The sequence below is a fragment of the Anopheles maculipalpis genome, chromosome X (genome assembly GCF_943734695.1).
Source record: "Anopheles maculipalpis chromosome X, idAnoMacuDA_375_x, whole genome shotgun sequence".
Lineage (NCBI taxonomy): Eukaryota > Metazoa > Arthropoda > Insecta > Diptera > Culicidae > Anopheles > Anopheles maculipalpis.
The window spans coordinates 9,163,685-9,186,249 of record NC_064870.1 but is presented as its reverse complement, the minus strand read 5'-3'; the positions used below and the strand labels follow the sequence as shown (position 1 = coordinate 9,186,249).

Below are 22,565 nucleotides of genomic sequence, written 5' to 3'. Positions count from 1 at the left end.
CGACTGCTCGATTTTTACAACCAACAAGAGAATTTTATTAAAAATCGTTTTAAACAAATATTCATTTTGCGCTCAACTTTCAATTAAGCCTCTCTGTTGTGCTGTGCGCATCGCTTAGTGGCCTCTGGCCAAAGACTGGGAACACATTTTCGCGACGGAAAATTTATCAAACGTATGTGCGCGCGCGCGCACCATTTAGGCAAAATTCTCGGTGGTGACATCAATTTTCAAAATGCACTTTTTTCTTACTTTGCGGAGGTGTTTTTTTGTTGTTGTGTTATTCTAATAAAATCCTGCAAAAACCGGGCAAAGCATAACAATTCCCCCCCCCACGGTAGATGCAAACAAAAATCCCGAAAAGAAAAATCCCGCTTGTGCGTGCGCACACATATGGCACGCATATGTGAAGAAGGAATGCGTCACCCATTAGCATGCGCCCGTGCATTTTCGTTGGGTGCATGTGCATGTGTGTGTGTGTGCTTGGCTGACTGTAGCAGAAGTCATTCGAACGGTTTTGGGTTTCACTCGGCACCACACACCAGCCACCTTCATGCTGGTGATGATGATGACGATGCCGTGGAATGCGGGCAGAAAAGTCAAAATGACGACAATAAACCAAGACAGAGAGAGAGAGAGAGAGAGAGAGCGAGCCGGTGTTGTAAATTCGTTTTTCCCCCCGTTTTTTTTTTTCGCTAGCCAGCACATTCGCTTTTGAATGGGTTGGAATCGTTTGCGTGTTTCAACTCTGGTTTCTCTGTTTCCATTCAGTTACGAGCTGAGGGGTGAGTTTCATGACCATTTTCCATTGTTTTTTTTTTTTTGGTTTGTTTCGAGAGGGTTAAATGACAATAATGCGGTGTGTTTGTGTGGAACAAGAAGAGGAGCAGCAAAAATTACATCGAAAGTATCCTTCATGGCCACTAGCGAAGGTCTGCGATGGTTGGGTCTCTAGTTGTGTTTGTGTTTTTTGTTAAAAGCCTGGTATGGCAAACAAGAAACTGCTCCTTTTCGTTAGTAAGTAGTTCTGACAGTCGGTTTTAAAGGCAAGAAGTCTAGCTCCAATTATACAGCTTAGGAGGAATGTCGCAGGACTGACTATCAAGTCAAGAAATCCAGAAATAGTTGACCAAGAGCTCCGCATTTCCAACAATCCAACTCGTGGCAAAGTCGCATGACTATCATGTCAAGAAATCCAGCTTCAACAACTTAGGAGCAATGTCGCAGGACTTATCATCAAGTCAAGAAATCCAGAAATAATATGCAAAGGCCTAAGGCCAACTTGGAGCAATGGCGGAATACTGAAGTCTAGAGAACCAAAAATGGCAGACCAATTCTCAAGTTTATGGAGCAAAAGAAGCAATATCTCTGATCTTTGCAGGATCGCAGAGCTCGAAATTCAACTTATCAACGAGTTCCAGAGATTCTACTCTCAATGATAAAGGCTCTGAAGATGATAGAAATGTGTGTGTGTTTTTTTTTTAATGTCAAGAAACAATCCTAAGAAATCAAATATCTTACACATATCTTCCCTGACTGGCACATCACTGTCGGGATTTAAAACTTCACGGATCATGACGTGAGCATGGTCTAGGAACACAAATTACCATAAAAAAACCCATCGAAGTGGAGTAGTTCTGCTTCGATTTTTGCAATGTTTCACGCTGTTCTTTCCAATTATCGTTTCCTACTCACTTCTAGAGCTTTTGATATTTTATAAGCTCGCTGCAAAATTGGATCCAATGGCGGAGGTTTGGAGCCAGCGTAAGGAATAAAGTCCGGTGTGCGATATCGATAAAAATGTTACACTCACTCAGTCAATCTTCAGTCTTTTTTTTAAATTTTTTTCGCATCGCCAATCATTCCAACTTTCAAGCGTGAATCATGCTGGTTGCTGCTAAGACTGTCTGTCACGGTGGTGTTAAATGGTAGAATTTGAAGAATTGCTCAAGGATGATGTTATTCATAATCGTTATCGTTGCTGCTCGCTGTATTTCATCAACCGTGACCTAGAGTGTGGAACGCTGGTGCTTTCTGGTGCAAATGTGTTTGTGTGCGACAAATCAACCATACCAACGATCAACAAACAGCCCTTATACTATCAACAAAACCAATCAACAACATCGGCGGCGGGGGCCTATCTGAAAATAGAACACACGCACACATAACATAAAGTACGGCGTGTGGTGAATGCAGAAAACAAGTTTTTGAGTAATTTTTATTTTAGAATCAACTGATCAATGGGTCAACCTCTTTTGGCGAGGTTTTCGTATAGCGAGCGAATAAAAATGTTAGAAAAATATTCTCTTTAATCAGCAGAATCTTGCACGACGAGGATTTGAGGGTTCCAGGAAGATGTAGACGTTGTCGAGTTCTATGAGCTCTGAGATGAGCTCTCACAATCGATTGAAACTCGCCAGCAGCTCTGTTGATCTACTGATGTCTTGAGAATAGGTCCGCTGACATTGTTAAAAGGAGTCTTGGTTGTCGGGACATTCTGTCTCGTCCAGACTTTGTCCCCGTGCGCAAGACTTATTATTCAGCTACTCAGTACAACCTCCAAGACAACCTCTCTAGGTTGGCAGAGTCAAATAAGCAGAAAGAGAAGAAGAAGGGAACGTGAGGGTCTAGATCAAAGACTTCTGCATCAGGACAAGAGGACCTGACAAGCATGTATGCTCGGTTCAGAAATCAGATCAAATAGATAATCGAACTAAGTAGAATATGTCAAGAAAAAGACGTACAGTCTTTATAAATTGTCTAACCAACAAACCATTTTATCAAGACGATTGTATTTGAATTTATCGGTCTTTACAAGGTAGGATCAAGGTTCAAATACCCCCGGTACGCGGGGACTGACTATCCAACTGCATGGTATCAGCGCAAGTTCAGAAAATCATTTAATAGTCAGCTTGACCTAATGGGTCATTAAGCCAAGTAGAAGCCGGCTGTGATCTGTGTTGGCAATTTGACTGTAAAAAACGCCCGCAACCCAATCGAATTAGCAATATGTCTGCCCTTCGCGTGTGTCAGATTGAATTGTCTTCGGACGTGTTGTTGCCTCGCATTGCCAGCAATAAATCTGTAAATCTGTTTGATTTTTATTGACATGCAAGGTGTGTGAAGATGGATAAAAAGATGTGCATCTTATTTATGGCTTTAAGATACAGCTTGCCGTTTCGTTTATTGCTGCACCAGCAGCATCGATGATGAATCAGAGATACACTGCTCATAAAATCCTTTCACGTATAATTGATTCTCTGCGTTTTCCACTGTGTTGCGCCGCATCTCTCTGGCGGGTAGCAATACGCGAAAAGGCAAAACATGCCAGCAGATAGTGTAGCGAGGGAGCTATTCCGCATATTAAAGTGATCAGCACACCAAAACGAAACGAGTTGATTGTAGGATTGCTTGACGGATTTTTTTTCCCTCGCTGCTCTGCTCTCAACTGACGGTGGTAACAATTTGCATAGAGTTTTGGGCAAACCCGCATATTTTTAGACATGGCTGCTCAAAGAAACGCCAATACATGCGCACATATGGCTGGGCGGTGTTGCGCGGGCGTGTTACCCCAAAAAATGTTGACCCCAAACAGTGTGTGAGTCAAACTGTTGGGTTGTCGAATGACCGGATGAATTGTGAGTCATTAGCAGCCGAGATTATGCTGCACCATTCTTTTAAAATACACACCCTAAACCCGCCACCCCACACATACACACACATAACGCATAAAGTAAAGGGGTGTATGTGTCCCTTATGTGGAAAAGAAAATTGGAGGTTAATCGAAGGTTTATGCCGGTAATACCCGTTGCCGTCTCGTCAAAAACCTAAGCGTGTCTATTTTGAGTCACGAACATGCACAACCACGGTGAGACCAGGCCAACAACCAGGCGGACGAATGGGTTGGGGACAAGTTTTGCATTCAGAATATGCAAGTAAAGTCCCGCGATTCGGAAGAAAAGATTGTACACAGCATCACAGATGGTTGTGATTTGAGAGAGTAAGACGAAATATTAAAAAAAAATGGCGGCTGAAGTTGTGGGTCTCCCTCGTTGGAAGATTCGGGATGGTTCTAACTTACCCTCTCGGGCATAGAGCGTGATCAAGCGGGTTATCAATGCGGATCAAGTGGAAACTATCGCGTCTAGCCGAGGCATAACGATTTAGGGACAGGCGTAACGTGATAAGCAATGGCTGCATGATCCGGTAGCACCAATAACGCTAGCGACTTTCGGGTCTTTAACACATCAGGACAACCGGATATTGAAGCCCATCCAAGACAGTGTGTCAGAGCATTAATGGCAGTCCTATCTACTATCCAGATACGCCCAAGATCTCTCGAAGTGGTAGGGATCAAAACAGGAAGTCCTCCAACAGTCATACATCTGTGCTGAGAACCTTCTCCCCACCAACATCCAACATTCCCGACACCGAGTTATGTGTTTATTTAATGCCTTGCCCTAATCCTTGTTTTGTTTTGTGCTGTAATTGCTGTTCCTGTGCCCGACTCGGCAAACATCAGCGAATAACCCCTCCAGCAACACTACCCTCCGCGAAGTGTGCCTATCAGAAATTGACTGCCCTGACATCGTGGATTGTGCATTTGACCGTTTGACTGCGTGTTGTTTTTGATCCTCTTCTTCACTTACCTTTTATCTCCGCTCAACAACCCTGCACCCCTCCTTCCGCCAACGCCAGCGCATCCCAATCCAGATCAGATTTTTGTCACAAAATTTAATTTAAATTTCTCTCTCTTTTTCTTTCTTTTTTTCTTCTTCTTTTCTCTTTCTACCTGGCCTTACTACATCTTTCTTTTTTATCTTCACTTCACTCTACACCCCCTCCTCCCCCCCTCCTCCCCCGTTTTTCTCCTTCTCCTTCTCCATTCACTACACTTTCGTTTCGTTTTCTACCACGATTGTTTCTACCCTTCTACTCCAATTTGCACGTTTTGCAGGTGACTATCGTTTGAGAGAAGAGAATAAAATAGCGCCTGGTACGGGAAAACCACCCCAAACCCCACTTTGTGGGGGGGTGGGGGGTGGGGTGGGATTGAAATTGCTTCAGCGCTGTGCGAGAGTTTTCCTTCGCCAAGGATTTTGCAAAACGCGCACCAATGAAAAGCGGATGGAAAATAATGATGATGATGGGCGAATCCTATCAGTAATATAGCTGCTAAACTGCGAGGTCTTTATTGTGTATCGAAATGCACTTCAGCGGGAGATACAGGAAGGGGGTACAGGGGCGCGTAGGAGGTGCATCTTAAGAAGTACGCTTGAAGAAAGTGCACATAGTGAAGACCCCGGGGGGGGGGGGGGGGGGGGGTGTGTGTTCTTTTTTCCTGCAAAAAGGATACGGATCCTTTAACCTGAGGGGGCTGAGAGCAGATAAGCCGATATTTCATTACAGTGGACGATAAGTGAAAGGTTGTTTTGTTTTCCCCCCGTTTGTGTGCCTTCCGGGAACATTTTCGTCCAACATTTACTACCCGCGGGCAAGGCTTTTAGAGCGTTTTCATTGCCGCTACTACTGCTGCTGCTACTGGTGCCCTTGATACGCCCTTAGTGAGGTGTGCTTTGTTCTCACACAAATCGAAGAAAGAACGCGCACGCATCATCTGCAATCGTTCGGCATATTAATTCAGCACATTAAAGGAATATCCGTGTACAACCGTGTTCGACCAAAAAATGCTGCACAGAGTGTGGCGAAGCAGAGTGGGAGAAAACGATTTGAACCGTCGGGATATCGGGATTGTTCAATAAAAACCCGTTTAAAAAAAATAGGAACGATGGATTAGCTGTTGATTATAAAAAAAAAGATTTGTGTTGTGTGCGTTTTACGTTTGAAGCCACCCCTGTGACCATGTGTTTTCGTTGCGTTTTTCCCTTATCCGTTTTCCACGAAAAGAAATAGGCGTGCGTTATTGTGTTTGAATGTTGTTTTATTTGAGCTTGTGAACCAGTGCGAAATTGAAGTGAAATAAAGTATAATAAAAGAATAAGTTAAAGCAAAAGTATAGAGCAACTAAATGCCCACAAACACACAATTCCCAACATTACATCTGCTTGCTCGCCTATCGACCAGACCATAAAAGAACTTCACCTTGATCGCCACCTCCCGCCATATTTGTCATCCTTACTCCACCCATGAAGGTGCTGTTGGGGTTGGGGTTGCGGTATGTGGGGTTAGCTACCAGCGGGAGGGTGTACTTCTGGGTGGAGAGAAGGGAAGACGTTTCCAAGTCGATGATTAAACGCTGCTAAATATAGCTGCAACTACAACAACAAAAAAAACAAATCCCTTCTTACACAGTTTATTAGCAACACAAAGGCAACAGATTACAACAATCTGATAGAAAAAAAGAGGTGATATACCGGAGAGAGAGAGAGAGAGAGTGAGAGAGAGAAAAAAGTTATTTGACTAAAAAAAAAAAAACACGAAGTAAACGGAAATAAAAAACATGACGACAAGGAAAAAGAAACGTCAGCAGGACGGCGGAGGCGGAGGCTCTGGTGGCGGAGGAGGAGGAGGAGGAGGCGGAGGTGGAGGATTCCTTAAGAAGGTTTCGTCCTTATTCAGCCTGGACACGGTACAGTAGTAGTAGTAGTGACTAGTTTTTAGTAGTTTTTTCCAAAACTGTTTGTAGTTGTTGTGAGTTGTTCCTGTTTTTGCAACGTATTCGTTTAATGCCTGTTACTTAATTTAATTTTATTCGCTGTGCATGTTTTGTTAAATATTGAAGCATTGAAGCACATTCATTCATTAGTATTCAAATCGCATCATTAGAAGCTACTAGAGGAGAAAAGTAATAATTAAAGTGTAAATTATGTGACAAAACAGCACGTTTCTATTTCGAAGTAACGGACGCGATTTGCTAGTTGCCTAACTTTAGGCGCCGTTTTTAAATGTTTCGTGATAAATTAGCAAAACCTAGCGCAAATAATTAAATTATCCCGTTCAATTCTTTACGTTAATTTATAGTTGCTTTAGCCTTGTTTTTGCTCAACCCAACTCACTCGGTCTTGTGTAAATTTTTCAAACAATCGAAAAAGTATATGTTAAAACAGGATAAACATTTTTTTAATCCCTTCATCTCATGTACACACGGGCTAATTTCACGGTTTCGCTTACTTTCTCATTCCCATCCAGGTTCCAACATCGAATTCGAATGATACAAAACAGGTGAGTTGTATAACTATCCTTTCACAGAAATGGCAAATGCCAGTTAATAGCAAATTGCAAAGAAATTAGTATTGAAAAATGATGCTATAAATATGTCCGATATCAGATATTTGTCGGATATTCAATGTAAGCGAGTTTTGAAGCGGTAAGGACCGGAGATGAAATCCCATCCGGACCATTCCTTCGTAGTGAGGACTGACTATCGATGGTTGGCCTTGCCCTTAGTATATCGCTAAGTCATGAAGAAGGAGTTTTGAATGGAGATTGATGAGTGCGTAAAAACTAGGCTCGCTTGGAACTACGCGAACCATCTCATTGCACACAAATATTGCTCCCTTTCTGCCGTTTCTGCGTTTCTGGCACCTTCCACAAGTAATCCACAAAAATCAATCACGGTAGAACAGAGACCGACAACGTATGCCATTTGTCCCAGAAACTCAGGTTGAAATACAAAATAATTGAAACAACTCTTTCAATACACATCGTTCTTATGGTTGCTACTGGGACTAGTTGGGAGTCGCTTTGATCGACAACGCGGCCATCGATGTAATGATTTTTCCCCAATTTAAGTAATTGGTATATGGTACGGCTTCTTCATAGGGAGTTTTGATGACCGTTGTCCATCTTGTCCAGAATTATTTTCACTGTACAAATAGGCGTTTTGACTCCGAAATCCAAGTCTCATAGAGATAAAACTGCCAGAAGTTTAAATTCTTAGTATTTTTGTAAGTTTCTACTACTTCAGGAGAGTCCTACCGCCAAACGTTCTGTAGAAAGGGGGACAAGATTCTAAATAACTTTAGTTATCAAGAAGTGCCTCAAATGCAGTTCCTTGACTTTCTTGTTGATAGTTGTTCCTAATCTACAGATATTAAAGTAATATTTAGGCTTGGATCAAAAGACAATCGAAGAAAGAGGTTCAATCGCTAGCACACAGGAACATTGCATGACAAATCTTGAAAATAAATCTACCGGGATTAATGCATACTTTTCGTTACGTAGCTTATTTGATGTTTTTTGTAATATTTCCCGAGTTTTTCTTTTGGCAACTAACTGCTGCTTCTTTATTGCCTAGAAGATTACGCTCTCCACACCAACTATGAAATGTTTATTATACATTGATGAAGAAATACTGATGTCACCCTTTATCTGCCACTTTCGTTACAGCTGAATGGCGATTCGCCCTGGGAGTACGATGAAATAACGCTGATCCGTGGCTCGACCGGTCTTGGCTTCTCGATCGCGGGCGGTACGGACAATCCGCACATCAATCTCGACGCTTCAATCTACATCACCAAGGTGATACCGGGCGGTGCGGCACACGTTGACGGTCGGCTGCAGGTGAACGATTGCATTGTGGCCGTGAACGAGGTGCGCGTGGTGAACGTTACGCACGGTGAAGCTGTCGACGCTCTCAAGCAGGCGGGCGATCGTGTAACACTGGTAGGTGGCCCATCCTCACCCTTTTTGCGTCCCATTGCGGTGTAACTCACGAAAAGCAAGCTTTTTTGGTATTGATTCTCTTCCTCTCTCGCTCGCTTCCTCACACAGCACATTCGCCGGAAGCGACCGCCCGCACAGGCACCGAAGCTGGAAGAGATCGAACTGCTGAAGGGTAGCAAAGGGCTCGGCTTTTCGATTGCGGGCGGGATCGGCAACCAGCACATCCCGGGCGATAATGGCATTTACGTGACGAAGATCATGGAGGGCGGTGCGGCCCACATCGATGGGCGGCTGGCCGTTGGCGATAAGCTGATCGCCGTCCGCACACCGGACGGTGGAGAGCGCAATCTCGAGAATGTCGTGCACGAGGAAGCGGTCGCAACGCTCAAGGCGATCACCAACCGGGCGACGCTGATCGTGCAGAAGACGAACATACTGCAGGCGCTCGCCAACTCGATCAGCAATCTGAACTCGCTCTCGACCAACGCGATGAACAACGTGGGCGTTAGCATGGTGGATCACGCATCACCGGATGCGGGTGGTGGTGGCGGCGGTGAGGCCGGTGGAGGTGACAGCGAAATGGCACCGACGGCCCGTTCCCATTCGCCAGCGTTCGCACTGGAAAACAGCTCGTCCCGGTACGCGTCGTCTAATGTGCTGGAAACGGGCATGCCGATCGGTACACCGCGCGCCGTTAGCAGTGAAGACATTACGCGGTAGGTTTGGCGCGAACGAGTCGGCAACCGTGGGTTGTTGTTTTGATAGCGTTATTGTCATCCATTTTGTTTGCTTTTTTTAGAGTACCACGCACGATCGTCATTCGAAAAGGAGCATCTGGGCTTGGCTTCAACATCGTCGGTGGTGAGGATGGACAGGTATGCAGTGATAGAATGCTAGGGTCAGACATCAGACTGGATGTAATGGAGGGACCTCTTGGAGATCTATTCTCTAGGGTGCGTGTCATCCTTCCTTGTCGTCAAAGCAAGCAGAACATCTACCTTTACATAGGCTTCTGGATAGTGTAGGATAGATAAGATTAAATTGATATATCAATAGCAGAAGGCCATTTATTACGGTAGGATGTACTCTATGCATCTGTTGCCGTTTTTCTCTTAATTTTCTCATTTAGTTCAACACGAGGTTATCCTCAAGTCTCAACAAATGTAAGTTGTTGAGAAAATGTAAGTCACATATTCCTCTTAGAGTTCATCTTCCACAAAGTGACTTCATAGAATATAGTTTTTGCTAACAGTTCCATTTTTCAACATTTCAAATCTCTTGATTTGACTAACTACAATGCTACTGGATAGACGCCTGTTACCTCCTTCAATAATACATTGAAAACTGGTAAAAATCCAGTTGGATCATCAAAACGGGCACCATCTTCTGCCAATCCAATATCCCGGCTGTTCTCGCATTAGCCCTTTATATCTTAATTTTGGTCTGTTACGCCTCTTCCGTCCATGTGGACATCCAAAACACGAGGTCTGCCAAAACGGGTTAACCAGGCTGGATAGCTCGGAATTATTCTCGTGATATGATCAACCCATCGGAGATTGAGCTCGTAATTGCAGAATGTTTTTCCTTTCCTTACATACCGGATCAAAGTAGCGGTAATGTCTACGCTAGTCTACGGCATCGCCCCTCCCTTTTCATACAATTTCTATGGAGAAAGATTGCACATCCAAGTAGGGGTAAAATCTACTCTTGTCAGCCCTGTTGTTAAAATTTGCAAATGGATCATCAGCGTTGGGCGTCCAACATGTTTTGGCTTCTTGCAGTTCTCTGACGGAAAAAAGCTCTGAAACAAAAATGTTTATTCAACTTGTACATATCTTCCAACAGGGAATCTTCGTATCGTACGTCCTGGCGGGCGGTGCGGCCGATCTCGGCGGTGAGCTAAAACGTGGCGACCAGCTACTGTCCGTGAACGGCATCAGTTTGGCAAACGCATCCCACGAAGATGCTGCCCAAGCGCTTAAGGTAAGCCCTTCCAAACGTTCCGCCATTAATGATGTGCAATTAAAAATTTTGCTTTAAAGATGACCCTCTCAGTCGGATCTCGTGGTATAGACCAGTCCATCTAAGTTCATAGATGGTTTTTAGAGGATGTTTTTGCTGTCTATTCTAGGTCGAAGATTAATACAATTCAAACAAATTTATGCAATGCTTTCGCGATGGCAATGTCGAGCAGTTTTGAATGATTTCGTTCGTAATTCCACCTATTCTTCTCCCAATCACAAACAGAATGCCGGTGGCACGGTTACGTTGGTGGTGCAGTACCGACCGGAAGACTACAATCGCTTCGAGCAGCGCATCCAGGAGCTAAAGCAAGCGGTAGCAGCCGGCACCGGCACGTTGCTGCGCACGTCCCAGAAGCGTACACTCTACGTACGGTAAGTGATCGCGGACGGATGAAACGCCTGAAAAGAATACAATACGGTGTGCATTACTGCCTTTCTTTTTTTCCGTTTGCAGCGCACTGTTCGATTACGATCCGAACCGGGACGATGGGCTACCGACGCGCGGACTCCAGTTCCGGCACGGCGACATACTGCACGTGACGAACGCGTCCGACGACGAATGGTGGCAGGCGCGCCGCGTGATCGGCGAGGACGAGGAGGAAAGCATCGGCATCGTGCCGTCGAAAAGGCGCTGGGAGCGCAAGCAACGGGCCCGGGACCGAAGCGTCAAGTTCCAGGGCCATGCCGGTGCAAACAATAACAACCTGGAAAAGGTATCTCCATCGGGCGAGGAGGTGAATGTTCCTTCGCCAGCAGTAATTGCTACTAACACTGGTTTGGACCGGTCTGGCCACTAGCTAATCTGTTTGGATGCTTTTCTTTTGCGGTGTTTTGGTTTCGTTCGCAGGTATCGACGCTTGATCGTAAAAAGAAAAACTTTTCCTTCTCCCGCCGGTTCCCGTTCATGAAGAGCAAAGACGATAAGAACGAGGACGGATCGGACCAGGAGCGTAAGTGTAGCTACGAAAAAACTTTTATCTGTCTTCCCCACCTTCATCATCTCGCACTACCTACCGCATCTCTGCTTCATTGGGGATTGTGTTCCCCTGGGGGGTTTTGTGCCCTTTACTCAATCGCTGTTCGGTGTACTGTACCGTACTGCTCGATTTTTTGTAAATGTATTGCGCGTGCGTGTGTGTTTGTGTTAGATGATTTTGTTTGATGATCTTTTTAACTCTTAATCCCACGAACAAAGCACTCTGAACCGTTTTTCGTCTATTTTATCATTGTTTTTTTGTTTTGTTTCGTTTTATTTGAATTTCTTTTCCAAATATGTGTACGACCCATCCTTACATTCGGCGGATTTTCGCACCACACCACAACCCTACCCTCCACAACCATCTCCATCTCCATGTATGTGTGCGTATGTATCGTGTTACGTGTACTGTCCCGTCGTCGTCGTCGTCGTCGTCGTCGTTGCTGCCCCTGCTGTCCATCACCGTCACCATCATTACTCCTATACGAATTTCCCAACATATCGCCCAACAGCCAATGGCAACCTGAATGATCCGAATAGTCACGATACCGAGCAGCGTAAGTTCCTCTTTTCATTACCTTTTTTTTTTTCATTTCATGCCCAAACATCCGGTTCGGCCTTCCCTGCATTTCACTTTCGTTTGACGTTTTCGGTGTGTGTCTCTTTTTGGGACATGCTACTATACTGTGGCATCCGGAGTTTCGGGTTCTAAGGCCTATAAAGACTACTAAGAAGCTGTGTTCTGCCTGATCTCTTCTTACCCATGCACGCTTAATCTCTCTTCACATACACACAAACACGTCAACAAATCTCTTCAGACAGACATTGGTTCTTTCCTAATTTCCTAATGTTTCAAAACACAAAACTAAGCCCGGAACACAAAAAAAAAAAAAAACATCCGCTGTTCGTCCCAGTGTTCGGCATACGCTAATCGTCATCTCCAATTCATTTCCAGCTTTCATGCTTTGCTACACACAAGAAGACGCGAACGCCGAAGGTAAGTGTGATCCGGAAGGGATGGGTTACCGTTTGGTTTTTACCATATTTTTGTTTCTTCGTGTTCGGTTTTTTTTTTCTTCTGTTCAATACTAATACTCCCCGCTAATACTATCCCCGCTGAACCGATACATAGACAGTTCAAAGTATACACCGTTTATTTTATCTTTTCCGTGTGTTGTTTTCGTTAGGCTCCCTCAGGCTCCCATTTTTAGACCCCCGTTCTGTTGGTTTGGTTCATTTTCATGTCGTTGTTCGTCCGGATATCATCCTGCGCTGCTGGATCGCTGTAGGAATCGGCCACCGTTTCATGTATGAACGACCGAGGGTATACACATTCCGGCATAATGTCCGGCCATCTTGTTTTCCTTGTTGTGCTCTGATGATGTGGGTGGTCATGGTCTGCTCTCTGTCTATATTTGATCTTGCATTCTGTACTCCTTGGTGTGGCGTGTAACTAGAAGTCCTAGAAGGAAAGCAATTTATTTGCAAACAAAAAAGAGCAAAAGCAAAACAAAGTTGCAGAGCAATGTCAGTACAAAAGGGGAAAACATCCATCACCATTGTTTATTTGGTTTTGTTCGACTCCATTTCGATTCTATTTCCAATCAATTTTGTTTCCAAAAAGGAACTCTACTTTTCTTATTTTCGGTTTTGTTCTCTCTTTGTATTTGTGTTTAGTTCTGATTATTGTTCGCGTTTCCTCCATTTTTTGGCCTTTTCTTTTTTCTTTTGTTTCTCCTCCTACTGTCTTTCTCTTCTATCCTTCTTTCTTTCTCTCTCTCTCTGTCTCTTTTTCTTTCTCTCTGTTTCTCTATATGTATATCTGTGTCTCTTCTTCCTCTGTCCAGGTGGTGGTGAAATAATCTACCGCGTGGAATTACCTGATATGGAGCAGATAACTCTTATCTACCTGGAGAATAACTATGCCGACTGTAAGTCTGCCACCACGGACGCAGCTCTCTTAACCCTTTCGCTCTTTCTCTTTCTCTCTCTCTTTCTCTCTGTCTCTTTCTCTTTCAACGCTCCATTGTTTTTCTCCATTCTATTTTCTCATGTTTGTTTTTCTTTGGTTTTCTATGTTCTTCTGTCGTATTCACCCTGTCTTCTACTCCACTTCTTTGGCAAGATCTAGTGTAATATCGGTATTATCGGTTTCTCATATCTGGCCGTTGTTTTCACATTCTGCTGTACATGTTGGTCTTTTTTCTAGTATTTTTTGTTTGGGTTTTCCTTGTTTTGCATTCGATTCTTTCCACCTTTTTTTTTACCCAGCTGCAGTACTCATCATCACGGTTTATCGTTTGTTTTTCTTTAATACGTTCTCTATAGTGTACAAAAACCACAAAGTTTAATAATATAAGGTTGTTGTTAGCCGTTTTCTAACGTTCCGGTTCGAGCATGTTCGATGTTTTGACGTTTTGTTCCTTTGTTTAGTAGTCGCTCGGACCGGCTCCAAGCACTATTAGAGATCAGCTCGGTTAGCTTCGTTATTCGCTCTGTTGTCATCTTTCTCCCTGTTTTCCCTCTCCTCAACTCCAACCCGTTTCCTCAGTGGGATTGGCTATTTTTCGGTTCGGAATATACCGGCTGCGAAATTGTGGACTATTTTCACATTCTTCGTTCGCTTTGATAGTTCCGGTCGCTCATAAATGTTCACACACGTTCAAGACAAGACAAACGAAAAATACACTTAAAGATGGTTTCGATCCTTAACAGGTGCACCCTTTTAATGATTATGTTCAATGTGAATCACGTAGTGCATGTTCAAACTGTAGCTGTTTTATTTTAGTGTTCTTATATCTACTTGTTTGCATGCTATAATAGCTGCTAGAGGTCCAACTTCATTTGAAAAAAAAGAGGTAGACAAGTTATACGTAACTACTGAGCTATATTGTGGACTCTGCATGTAATGGAATCCGAGCTGTTTGTAGGTAAAGGTATAGTTGAAATAAATGTTGGGTAGTGAGCTCGAGGGACCTCACTGATACCTAACGTGAGGAGGGTGAGAAATCTGAGACTCTTTCTCTGCATTTGCTATAAAGCTTCAAGATTCAATATCAATTCTTATAAAGTAGCTCTGCGTAGCTCAGCTCAGCCTTCTTGAGCAAGAGTTACCTGTCCAGTTACCTCACAACTCACAATTCTAGTCCTTGGTTTGTATGGAGAATCCACAGTGTTTCAGGGTCGAAGCTTTAAGATCACAAAGTCTTGAAAAAATAACTCTGCGCAATCTACCAACTCTTCACATTCTGGAGTCCCACAATGTGGACTGACTATCCAATTACGTAGTATCTGTAAGTCTCGTAAGCCATAACCTACCAGGCCGTTGTTCCTTTATTATAGGTTTCTTTCTTTTCGTATGAAAAATAAAACCTCTCTGGTTACAATTGATCCATCAGTAAGCTGATTTTTTTCCATTTGGGGGTGTTTGTTTCCTTACACTGACTGATCTGTTATGGCTTTTGTGTGTTGATTTCAATTGTATGTACTACCAAACACGAACCACAATTACGCTCGTCTCTGCACCAGAGTTTCCATCACCGTGTGTGCCTGTGTGTTCTCGGTAATGGTGTGGTACGTTTTTTTCTTGGGCCAATAAATTCTTCGGTAGATCTTATTTGTCGCACATCCTGTCAGAAGGATCATCCTAATATCTTGAACAGTAGTACCAGTGTTTTGCTCCAAAATTTTGCTTGACTTGTCGGTTTTTTTCTTTGTTTGTTTGTCTTTTCCACCACCAAAACCATCAATAGCGGAGGAAAACATCTTATCGTACGAGCCGGTACAGCGTCTACAAATCACCTACACGCGTCCCGTGATTATTCTCGGCCCGCTGAAGGATCGCATCAATGACGACCTGATCTCGGAATACCCGAACAAGTTCGGCTCGTGTGTACCACGTAAGTTTTTTTTTTGCTGATTTTGCTCCCAAAAAAATGATTATACTAATTGTACTTTTCCTTCTTGTAGATACCACACGCCCGAAACGTGACCATGAGGTGGACGGTCGGGATTACCATTTTATAGCGTCACGCGAACAGATGGAAAAGGACATCCAGAACCATCTGTTCATTGAGGCAGGCCAGTACAATGACAATCTGTACGGTACGTCCGTGGCGTCGGTGCGCGAGGTCGCCGAGAAGGGCAAACACTGTATACTGGACGTGTCCGGCAATGCGATCAAGCGGCTGCAGGTGGCCCAACTCTACCCGATCGCCATCTTCATCAAGCCGATGTCGGTGGAATCGATCATGTACGTAGCGATTGTGCGATAGCGATGCACGGTGGATGAAATCCTAATGAGATTTGTGTGTGGGTGTTTTTTTTTTTAAATTTTCCAGGGAAATGAATAGACGCATGACGGAGGAACAGGCGAAGAAAACCTACGAACGAACCCTAAAGATGGAGCACGAGTTTGGCGAATACTTTACCGGTGAGTTGTGCGGATGCTTCGAATTCGCAATTCGAAAACAATTTGCAAATGGCGACTCATTTTGCATTCTTTTGCTTTCTTCTTCGCTTTTATGAACGCGTCCCACCCACATACGCAGCCATTGTGCAAGGCGATACGATCGAGGAGATCTACAGCAAGGTGAAGAATGTTATCTGGTCTCAGGGCGGACCGACGATCTGGGTACCGTCGAAGGAATCTCTATGACCGCAGGCAAGCATCACCTGGACGCTGCCACCAAATATGCGTGCACGGCCCGTATCCCGCACATCCGGCCACCATTGACGGTAAAAGCGATGCGGAAGGTGCAACGGTACGAAACAACTGCAGCCAATGGGGACTTGCCGCAATACAGTACGGATGAGAAGTGGATGAAAACACACACACGCCCTCCCCCTCCCTCTTATACACAAACGCAGATATAGAAACAGTAAAAAAGAAAATACGAGAAAAAAAAGTGTCACGCAAAAAGCAACAACAGCAAACATTGTTTGAAAAGTCGACAAAAAATTACAAAAAAAAGTGTTAAAAACATGTAGAGCAGAAAAACTCCGACTCCCGTACTTCCGGACACCATTTTACGAACCGTTAACCGTATGTTGAGTGTCGCAGTGGGAACGGAATTGGGGTTTTTTTTTTGGTGGATAGTTTGCCCCGTGAAATCATGAAACATGTGATCCGTTTGCAATCAATTGGATCGAAAGAGAGGAGAGCTAAGCAGCTAGGTTGGAAGAATTCTTGAGAGTATAGATGTAGCAGCATATAGCGGTATAGGAGGGATGATGATCCCTGATTCAGCTCCAAGATGGGACAAGAAAAAAAAAACTTGCATTGTTACTTGAGGTGTGTTGCATTGGTGTAGCTAGTAAAAACGAAACAAAAGAAAAACCCATAAGTCAGAGTATTGGAAACAAAATGGTTAAATGAAGCAAAACGGTGCTGAAAAGGCAAACACTTAACAGAAAGCAAAGAAATTGTGTAGCGCATGAAAGCTTAAGGAAAGTGCCCCCCCCCCCCCCAGCCCCCTGAGAAACTTGATCGTATTTATATCGAATACTAGACTTATTTAGGTATGGTGGTGTTTTTTCTTTCCTGTTGTTGAGACAGTGTGTAGCTTTGTTCACCATCTTAACGGTTTGTAGTAAAGGGGGAAAAAGGGTGTTGCTTTTTTTGGGAAAGCAAACATTTGGTAGCTTAGAAGAAATAATGCCTCGTAACGGAACGATACGGTATTGTACAGAATGAAGGATAGAAAGAAAGAAAGAAAGAAAGAGAGAGAGAGAGAGAGAGAGAGAGAGAGAGAATTAAATGGAAGAGTGAAATCTTTTCGGTAGCTCAACGATTCGTTAGTAACAGCAAGTCAAGCAAACATCAGTAAGCGATATCCTCCATTCGTTAAGGTTAAGACACGGCTACAGCATATCCAAAAGAAAGAAGTGGCAAATAATATACAGCGAAAATCATCAAGCAAACGATTTGCAAGCTTCGAAAATAGAAGAGGAAGAGGGATGATGCGTAACTAAAAATATATTTAGCGAAAACACATATACTTCTACACCCCTACACACAAAGATACATGTATTACCTCTGCCTTCTCCTCCTTCCCGCGCCCCTGCATCAACAGATTGTGTTTTATCCTCCTCCTTTCCGTTTATATATATCGCTGAGTTCCCTACTTCATCCCCGGTTAGGCAGAACGTGGAAACAAAATTTTAGGGAAAGCGCATATGCGAGGAATGTTGTTGTTTATTAAAACAAGCAAAAAAAAAAAAAAGCGTAAACACTGTGTAATTAATGATTTTTTTTATTATTATTGAATAATAATTTTATTTTAATTGTAAACAAAGCACGTGGGACGGTTCTGTGCGTTGGGAAAGCGCCTTTTCATTTATCTTAGTTTTTATTTTTTAAGCCACAACAACAAAAAGAAGTCCTGTTTCCGGTTCCACTTCCAGCAGATGGTAGGTGTATGGTGGATTTGGTCCTTTTTGGTTTTGTTTTTGCGCTAGCTCGTTCGATAACTTGCGGAAGGGTTTCTGGCGTTCGGGTGTTCCTACATACAGTCTTACAGCTTACAATACACAGTTGAGACGATTTTGTGTTTGAAAAAGGGGTGGTGTGTAATGGCAATGGAAGGCAATAATCAATTCCGCAAGAGTATAAAGAATTTTTCGAGGTATTGCACGTGGTTAAATTGCTTTAAATTTGGCGCTTGCTGGTCCGTTAGCAATTAGGCAGCGAGGGAACGTAAAGAGAACCGTAAATTATAATAGTAGTTAAAGAAAGAAACGAAAAATCATTCGCTAACTCGGAACACTCTAAAACACCACTTCAAAGGCATATAGGAAGCTAGAGAGAGAGGGAGAGAAAGAGAGAGCGAGCGAAATATTGCGTAAATGCGAATAAAGAAATTTAAATATACCTACAAAACTGTTCTCCCACATTGTAGATGCGGAGCTGATAGGTACGGGGCAACAAAATCTTGAGGAAGACAAAAAATAAATAAGTAAAACACACACACAAAATGCAATAAAAACACATACACATGTACGTGCAGGAGCATATGCCTCGCTCCTAAATGTCTCGAAGTATGATCCACTGTATCACTAGGGGATACTTTGCCGCTTTATAGCCGGATAGGGAAGTGTACATATATGTAGGCGACTCATATAGAAAGACGCATTGCTGAAGCATTAAACCAAATCCCCGTTCCATGCTTCCACTGAGAGAAGCACACATCTAGCAATAGTGGCGGAGTGAGGACCCCTTACGTCAACCGATAGACATATATTTATAATGAAAAATTGCACACCAGACAGCACCATCCGAGCAAAGCAGTTTGTAGGACACGATGGCAAATCTTGACGAGTGTCTCAGTCCACACATACACACACACACACACACCCACTCACATACACACAAAAAGAGATCACAATTAGCGGACAATCAAGATTGAAGGCAAAACGTTGGTTGTTGGTGTATCCTCGTATTTGGTGCCAATCCTGTCCCAAAAAAAAAAAAAGAAAAAAACAGAGTTTGATAGGAATCTCTATTGATGGATCCATTTAGCCGACCGGAAGTTCTGATTGATTCTGTATGCCATACACGAAAAAATGATTGCTTACTAGGTGAACTTATCATATGTCTGAAGGTCGGGTTTGTCTTTTGTTGAACTGGAAGGATTCATCCATTGGAACATTTGGAGCCAAGCCGTGCCAATGGCTTGGGAGAGATGATGCCGTACTGTGTGAGTTTGTGGCGTGTGTTTGTGACCAATTTGACCAATTTACAGAAGAATCTTGTCTGTTGAAATATCATCATCAAAACCCCCTCCCTCCCCCACTCCCCCTCACACCCCATTTCTACCCCTCTAGCCCACCCGATCTGTTCCGTCCCACCCGAAAGGATCTTGTGCCAAAGCGTAGATTCTGCGTTTTCGTTCGTTTGTTGTTGCTTTTGTTTGCACTTCCGTTCCCATAAATTTTGGGGCACTGATTCGCTTCATTCTATCCCGAAAACAGTCCAAACAACTATGGACATATCACGTCCCACCAGCCATGCCGTATCGATTGCCGTTTGAAAGCGGTGTACTATGCTTTCGAATTTCGCTTTCCTTTTCACTAGGTAGGTGTGTAGGTTTCGTGACAGTTGAAGCCTGGTCTGCATCGGATGATATATTTGAAGAGCTATTGTTTCGTTCCCCAAACACTCCCCCTCCCTCCAGAAACGCTTTAAAATTAGAGAGCCAAGATTGTTACAATTTAAATCAAGCTTGTTTAAAGCAAACCCCGTATCAGACGCAGAGAGCAAATCTAAGGCAGATGTATGTAGGAGCAAAAAAATACGCAAAAAACTCCAATCAACAAAAAAAAAGAAACCTTTAGACCTCGTTAACGGAAACGTAAAGCAAATATAAAGGCAAACTTTAGAAAATAAAGCAAAAAAAAAAAAACAACTAAAAGCAACATGTTTTGGCACGCGTTGAAGTTAAATGTGTGACATTGAGTTAGAAATGAACAAACAAACAAAATCTCCCAAAACCTGTAGAAAAACATAAAAAAATAATATTGAAAAAAAAAAACAAACACACACACATACAATAATAAACTATGAAAAGGATATTAGAAAAAAAAGGAAAAAAGCGAAGAACAAAATGAGCAAATGAAATGTGTATAGGTTCAAAAACCCAACAAATAATAAAGTAGGCAAAAACGTAACAGCAAATCAGAGCATCACACCTGTAGTTCACACCTTAAAAGCAAAGCAAACAAGAAGAGCGAGAGAGAGAGAAATGAGCAAAACGTTTAAAACATCGTCAAAACAAAACAAAAATCGCATCTAACAAAGCAAAATAGAAACCGAAGCATGACACAGTACAGTAAACACCCCGACAAGACATGCAAGACAGACGAGAACACGAAAGAAAAGCATTAAATTAGGAAGCTGCCTTACATATAGTCCCACTTTTTTATATATATTACAACAAAAAAAAAATGCAAAAACCACGCATTAAAGCAAGCGATTCAGGCGAAATTGGAAGAAAATAAGCTAGCGAGTTGTGGCGCTGGAAAGCAAGACGAGTTAAACCATAAAAGAAAACAAATTAAACCTTCACACATAGCAAGCTGTCGTGAGGTCCTTAACGAACGAAGAAAAAAAAATCTGACTGTGAGGAATAAAAGATTGCAAAATAAAACAAAACCAGGAAAGGATAACACGGAAGGAAAATAAACTAATAAGTTTGGTTGCTGATTCGCAAACAGAGGGAAATAGAAAAGTACGCAATAATGAATTCTCATTCACTCAGTTTGTGGTCCCCAAAAGATACGCCATGTTTTTTGTTTTCCTGCGCAAAAAAGTTTGGGAAGAATAAGTGCAAAAAGGAAGCTGAAACACATAAGAAAAATGTATGAGAAAGAATGTAAACAGAAAGAGAGAGAGAGAGAGGGAGAGAGACTCTCCCTCATGTGCAGTTTTTCTTTATCTGTCCGAAGCACAATGGTAGATAAAAAGAAAAACAAAATGGCAACCAGCTAGGAAAGACGAAAAGTTAGCAAATATTTTTGTTTCAATATTTTCCTCGTTTCGGTTTTTCTTGTTCGTTTGCACAAGGTGCATTGAAGGTGATGCAAAACGGTAGATGCAATGTTGTTGGAAAACATTAGTAGAAGATATACATAAAAACGTACATACACACACAGACACCTTTAAATATATATATTTGGCGAAAAGTAATGTGACAGTAAAGGGAATGTGTGTGTGTGTGTGTTAGTAATATGCGATTGTGAGCCTGTTACAGTGTTGTGTTTGCAAAGAAGAAGAAGAAAAGCGTAATCGTAGTGCACAGCCAAACGAGTCTGTGTTTTGTTGAGCCGAAAGCGTTGAAAAACATGTCATGAAAAACGTTCCAAAGATAGATTTGCTCCGTCGTTCCGTAGCCTGAATTAGTTATCATTATCGTTATTTTAGTTCCACAGAAATCTATTTGAAATTGAAGCTATAACGGTGGCGCCTAAATGCATGCAATCTACAGGTTGGTTCTTAGTGGGTTAGTAAACTTTATTAAAAACAGTTATATTTAGCGAAATTTTGGCCTTTGAATTAAGTTTTTTCTTCCGTTTTTATGCTAAATCAGTATAGTTGACGAGTTTAACAAAAAACAAAAAAGAAAACGACAACTTGTTGTCTCATTGCACTTCAATGGTGTCATTTAACGCTAACGCGTTACAAATGTCTGCTATGTGTTTTATTTTTGCAACCAATGAAAAAGGGAAGGAAAATGCAAATCCGTATCGTTATTGTGATTTAATTTTTCGTCACGATTGTTGTATAACTTATTTAACCAACAGAGACGGACACCACAACTGCATAGCAAAACAAGTGCACGATGGCGAAAGAGACAGAAAGGTGTGTGTTTGTATGTCAGACCGTGTTTCATGGCAGTAGATGGTAATATGGAAGAAAACAGTTGTATGAAGATAAAAGAAACAACATTATGTAGAGAGGAAAAGATAAAGCAGAAAACACATAAAAGATAATATGCAAACGCATTTAAGCATACACGCAGATACACACCATAAAAAAGGAAACAAAACAAAACAAAAAAAACCGTTACAGCATTATATTGTTGATTGACAGTAGACGATGTAAAAGAACGAGGAGGTGTAAAAATGAAAGAATATAATACAAAAAGGAAGAACAGATTCGAACGGAAGAATGCGAATGGCAAAGGCGATAGGCAAATAGATAGCACGAATTGGAAGCTGTTTGTGTGGGGCTGATGGGCGAACAAAAAACAAAAATAAGCTGCACGTGTGAAAAAGGGTATGAATGTGTAGACACTGGCGGAGGGAAAGGAAAAGTGAGCAAAAACAAAACACACACACATGTTTGTTTAAGTATTGTACTGCAATAAAAAAAAGTGACAGAGCAAGTTGGCGGAACATGGATGGATGGTGCAATCGGTGATGAACGTCCGAAACATAAAAAAAAT

At 42.6% G+C, this 22,565-nt stretch overlaps 2 protein-coding genes across 9 annotated transcripts in view; one reads left to right on the top strand and one right to left on the bottom strand.

Annotated features, from left to right (window-relative positions):
- LOC126567907 (disks large 1 tumor suppressor protein) overlaps window positions 1–16,357 on the top strand; it is a 42,270-nt gene extending 25,913 nt beyond the window's left edge. For 2 of the 8 annotated variants that reach the window (XM_050224266.1, XM_050224324.1), the window contains 14 exons: window positions 7,147–7,179; window positions 8,347–8,622; window positions 8,731–9,338; window positions 9,422–9,497; window positions 10,468–10,605; window positions 10,870–11,018; window positions 11,101–11,380; window positions 11,494–11,596; window positions 12,135–12,179; window positions 12,578–12,619; window positions 15,375–15,521; window positions 15,592–15,874; window positions 15,963–16,054; window positions 16,173–16,357. In XM_050224266.1, the coding sequence (XP_050080223.1) occupies window positions 7,147–7,179; window positions 8,347–8,622; window positions 8,731–9,338; window positions 9,422–9,497; window positions 10,468–10,605; window positions 10,870–11,018; window positions 11,101–11,380; window positions 11,494–11,596; window positions 12,135–12,179; window positions 12,578–12,619; window positions 15,375–15,521; window positions 15,592–15,874; window positions 15,963–16,054; window positions 16,173–16,279 (2,379 nt within the window). In that variant the 3' untranslated portion in view covers window positions 16,280–16,357. The remainder of the gene's footprint in view (window positions 1–7,146; window positions 7,180–8,346; window positions 8,623–8,730; window positions 9,339–9,421; window positions 9,498–10,467; window positions 10,606–10,869; window positions 11,019–11,100; window positions 11,381–11,493; window positions 11,597–12,134; window positions 12,180–12,577; window positions 12,620–15,374; window positions 15,522–15,591; window positions 15,875–15,962; window positions 16,055–16,172) is intronic. The other 6 variants (XM_050224275.1, XM_050224283.1, XM_050224299.1 and 3 more) reach the window with 6 other exon arrangements.
- The window catches only part of LOC126563177 (synaptic vesicle glycoprotein 2B), a 383,950-nt gene that overhangs the window by 154,798 nt on the left and 206,587 nt on the right, over window positions 1–22,565 (bottom strand). The gene's annotated exons all lie outside the window — the stretch shown is intronic.